Below are 4,426 nucleotides of genomic sequence, written 5' to 3'. Positions count from 1 at the left end.
GGGGGGGCCGCCTCGCACCTGCCCGCCCCTCACAGCACCCTCAGGATGGCGACCCCCAGCCCGGCCCTCACACCGGGGAGGGGGCATTGAACGGGCCCCCCCACAAATCCCGATAAGCGCGGTCGATTATCCCTGTCAAAGCTGGGCACGGGGGTGAGGGGGAAGCGCCACGGCCCCCTCAGCCCCTCACCCTCCCCTCAGCCCTCACCATGGCTGCCAGCCCCGCTGGTCACCCCGGTCAGTGCGGTGTCACCGGTCACTCCGTGTGTCCATCCGTGTCCCCCCCCTGCCCGGGCCGGAGCCCACGCGGTGCCAGGGCCGCCCCCGAGGGAAGCACGGGCCCCCCCTCGGGTGTTGCAGTTGGGTTTCGCACGTGACGGTCACGTCAAGCATAAATATTTCCCTGCTAACGTGTCTGGAAAACTTCTGCTGGAGATGAGGGTGGAAAGAGCGAGGGAGACACCCGATCCTTGGGGGACAAAGGTGCCCTGGCGCTGTGCCTGGTCACGGGGACAAGGACAAGGACACGCTCCTGGGTTTGGCTCCCTGAGGGAAACAGGGACTCCCACTTCCACCCACTGAAGAAGTAGAGCCTGCCCCCCTCCCTCCCTCTGTTAAAGCACCAAGAGCACGTAAACAAAGTAATTTTTATTTAAAAAAAACGACACTGGGAAAAAGAAAACCAAAAGCAAACAGCATATACAGCAAGGGCACAGACAGTGTAAACGTCACTGGTGATAGTGTTACCTCAGAAAGAACACAGAGGAAGGGTTACAAGGATGTTCTATAAAAACTGGTGTAATTTCCAAAAAAAACAGGGCACTTCACTGCCACTAAAGGAATTACAAAGTCAAAGATGGGCTGGAAACCCAGGAGTATGAAGTCCAAAACCTCTTCCTCTTGGAAGTCCTAACAGTTATTGCCAACAGGAGGTGGAAACTTTAATTTGCTCCCAAGGTGGCAAAGCACAGTTCCCTCTTTCAAGATCTTAAAAAGATCTGAAGTAATTTGCAGCTATCAGTCCATGAAATTGGGAGATGCTGATGAACAAACCTTCGCTGCCGCCATCAGCAAGTACCCCCAGGTCCATGGTCAGCACAGCTCACCGGTAATCCAGGTGATTACACACCCAGGAAGAACCTAAAACTTTTTGATTTTCCTCTCTAAATGCCAACAAAAAATCCAAAAGCATGACCAAGGGTCTTGGTCACAGCCTCCCCTTGACTGCTGGGAGCATTTATCCCAAAATCTTGAGATCATGGACACACCAAGCAACACTACTGACCATGTATTTTCTTTACAGCCTCGAGAAGCCATTTTTGTAATAAATCTGTAGCAAAAAGCTAAAACCAAAAGCCTTTTCCTCCCATGGAGTCAGCTCCACTCCCCCTAAACAGGAAACCTATGGGAAGGAGGCAGCAGGGCATGTACAAAAGCTGAGCAGCTCAGTAAGAACTGACATCCCTTCACCAGAGTCTGAAAATCTATTCCCATTGCAACAATGACCACAAATTAATACAGAACTCTGGTGTTTGGGGTTTTGCTTCAAACCAGGCTAAGATCTGTTCCAGCAGCAGAGCTGTCCATGAAACACTCCAACACGCTCTCGAAAAATAAACATTTAAAACAGAAACAGAACCATCTCTGCAAGTTCAGTCACTTGTTCATTGGTAACACCCAAAGAGCAATTCTCAGGTCAGCAGGAGTTTCTCCGGAATCCCTGACCCAGGGGCTGCTCCCCAGCCTCAGCCCCAGCTCAGAGTGCTTTCCAGTCGATGGGCTTCTTCCCAGATTTCTTGAGGAATTCATTTGTCTTGGAGAAGTGCCGGCAGCCGAAAAACCCTCTGTTGACAGAGAGGGGCGAGGGATGAACCGTCTGCAGGACGTGGTGACGCTTCTGGGAACAGCAGAGGAAACCACTTGTGAGATTTGCAGGGTTTTGGCTGTTCCTGCTCCAGGGCAGGTGTGATTTACCCCTGTTCCTCCTCTTGCACCAGCCTGAGCCCCGAAGAACCAGCCCTAAGGACCAAGACTTCTGTCCCACTAAGCAAAGACATAAATACCCCGTCATTTCCCAACTGCTGTCATCCCCCCAGCACATTTCACATTGATTCATGAGCCTTTTCCTAGGAAAAACAGCTCTGTCCTTGTGAGACAGGGCTTACACTTGCTCCACTTTTCTTGCTTAACTCTGTCAAAGGCTAAGCTGCAGCAGAAGCAGAACTCAGGAAAAATTCCCAATTCCGTAAGGGAAGTGCCCTCTAGTGTCCACCAAACTGAGGGAAAATCAGGGAGAGGGAAGGGCTGAGGAAAAGGAGGTGTACCCTGTCGATGGAGCTGCCTTTCCTCTGGGCATAGGCTCCCCACAGCATGAAGACCACCCCGTGCAGGTTCTTGTTGAGCCAGGACACCACGACATCCGTGAACTGCTCCCAGCCCCTCTCCTTGTGGGACGTGGCCTGGTGAGCCCGAACCGTGAGCACCGCGTTGAGCAGGAGCACTCCTGGCAAACAAACCACATCCAGAGGGTGAAACAAGGGTTAACCCATCCCTGGAATGCCCAAGGCCAGGCTGGATGGAGCTCTGAGCAACCTGGGATAGTGGAAGGTGGTCCTTGGATGAGCTTTAAGCTCCTTTCCAACCCAAACCATTCTGGGATTTTGGGATTCAAACTGCTTTTTTTTCCTGTTGATGAAGCAGATTTTCATTTCAAGATTTTCATTTCACTGAGAAGTGATTTTCTCTCCTACAGGTGGATTATTTCCAATCACAGGGCTGTTTTTTTAGGTAAGATTCTTTTCTGCTCCACAGGGGGCACATCACTGAGTGTGTCTGAGCTCACCTTGCTTGGCCCAGCCCGTCAGGTCCCCATGGCCAGGGTGGGTGAAGTCCTCAATGTCCTCAGAGAGCTCCTTGTAAATATTTTCCAAGCTGGAAAATTTAAACCAAGCCAGCAGAAGATTTTTAATATGCCAAGAGCAAGGAGCACTTATTGCTCTAACCAGGCAAGAAAAGCACTGATTTTAATCTTATTATTTAAGATAATAAAGCCATTTGTAGAGGCAGAGCAGCAAAGCCTGTGCGTGTCTGTTTGGAAGCTTTAATGAGACTGGAAATGAAAATTTACATCCAGAATATCACCAAAACTACACAGAATTATCCATGTCGTGCAGTGATGTTTTTTTTCCAGGCAATACAGAACTCAAATTTAAGTAGTTGCAAACCACTTCACATCAATTTTCTGGCTCCCAGCCCTGAGCAACACAGAACTGCAAACAAATAAGGAACAAAAGGGATTTTGCAAATTTTCCTACCTGGGGGGAGGTGGAACAGGCTTCTGGACACTGAAACACAGCCCATGAGCTTGCTTAGGTCCATGGTATGGATCTTGTCCCAAAATGACAACCTTTACCTGAAAGCAGACCTTGGTTAGCACTGAGCTGGAATCAATATTATTCCCCAGAGAGTGGGGGAATAAAAGGATTATAAATGAGCTTTATCCTAAAACAGAGACCAAAAAAACCACAAACCCAACCCAACTCCTCCAAGAAACTGAAGTTAAATCCCAGATATCTCACTGAGAAAGAGCACAGAGCCCACCTAACACTAACATCCCTACAGCTTTGCTGTCAAAATTATGAGTACAACTAATATAATTTGAGTGCAGAAGACCAACATTTTCACAGCCACAAAAAAACACCTTGTTATTTTCCAAGCAGGTTTCATCCCATTACAGCTTTATGCCACACTTGCTGTGATATTTTTGAGATGTTTTATTGGCAATGACATTACCTTATGCTGTCTTTTTTTGCTTTAACTGGAGTCTGTTACTGATCAATTAAAAAACAACAGATGTTCAAGATCAAAAAGCTATGAACTAGGTTAAGCTGGTAACACCAGAAAAAAAGATCAAAAGGATCAGAGGAAGTTCTCTGGCTTGTGAGGGTAGTAAAACAATAAAAGCACGGTTTGGTATCAGACATGAAAGGTAAGGCTGCATTTATGAGTTAGGTGAGCAAAAAACCAGCATCCTCATCCCATGGGATCCAAGCTTAAGGGACCAAACGCTGAAGGAACGTGTCTGTGCACCCACCCTGCACCTTCAGGGTTTTAAACTCCCCGGAGCAGCTAAGAGACCCCCACTGCGGCTCTACTCACATCCCAGATGTCGCACATCTGCGTCCAGGTGAAGACCTGCTCGGGGGGCGGATACACCGTGTAGCGCTTCCTCTCCTCGGCCACGAACGCCATGAGCTGCGGGGGCAGCGGGGGCTCAGCGGGGGCTCAGCGGCCGCTCGTGTGGGCAGGGGGGATCGGGGAATGCTGCTCACCTCCACGAAGTAGGGCTTGGAGAACTCCCCGGCCAGCTGCCGCCGCCAGCTCTCGCCGAAGCCCGGGGGCACGTTCCGCTGCGCCAGCAGCTGGC

The 4,426-nt window shown here is 49.8% G+C and overlaps 1 protein-coding gene across 1 annotated transcript; it reads right to left on the bottom strand.

The window, feature by feature from the left end:
• Nucleotides 1–633: 633 nt before the first annotated feature.
• On the bottom strand, nt 634–4,424 carry UNG (uracil DNA glycosylase; the record flags this gene model as incomplete). Its single annotated transcript, XM_008634195.2, has 6 exons — nt 634–1,897; nt 2,325–2,503; nt 2,843–2,931; nt 3,315–3,412; nt 4,159–4,254; nt 4,332–4,424. Coding segments are annotated over 6 exons (696 nt in total), but the record flags the coding sequence as incomplete, so codon positions are not given.
• Nucleotides 4,425–4,426: the final 2 nt, after the last annotated feature.

The sequence above is a fragment of the Corvus brachyrhynchos genome, unplaced genomic scaffold, assembly GCF_000691975.1.
Source record: "Corvus brachyrhynchos isolate BGI_N302 unplaced genomic scaffold, ASM69197v1 scaffold114, whole genome shotgun sequence".
NCBI lineage: Eukaryota > Metazoa > Chordata > Aves > Passeriformes > Corvidae > Corvus > Corvus brachyrhynchos.
This window is presented reverse-complemented; position numbering and strand designations above follow the sequence as displayed.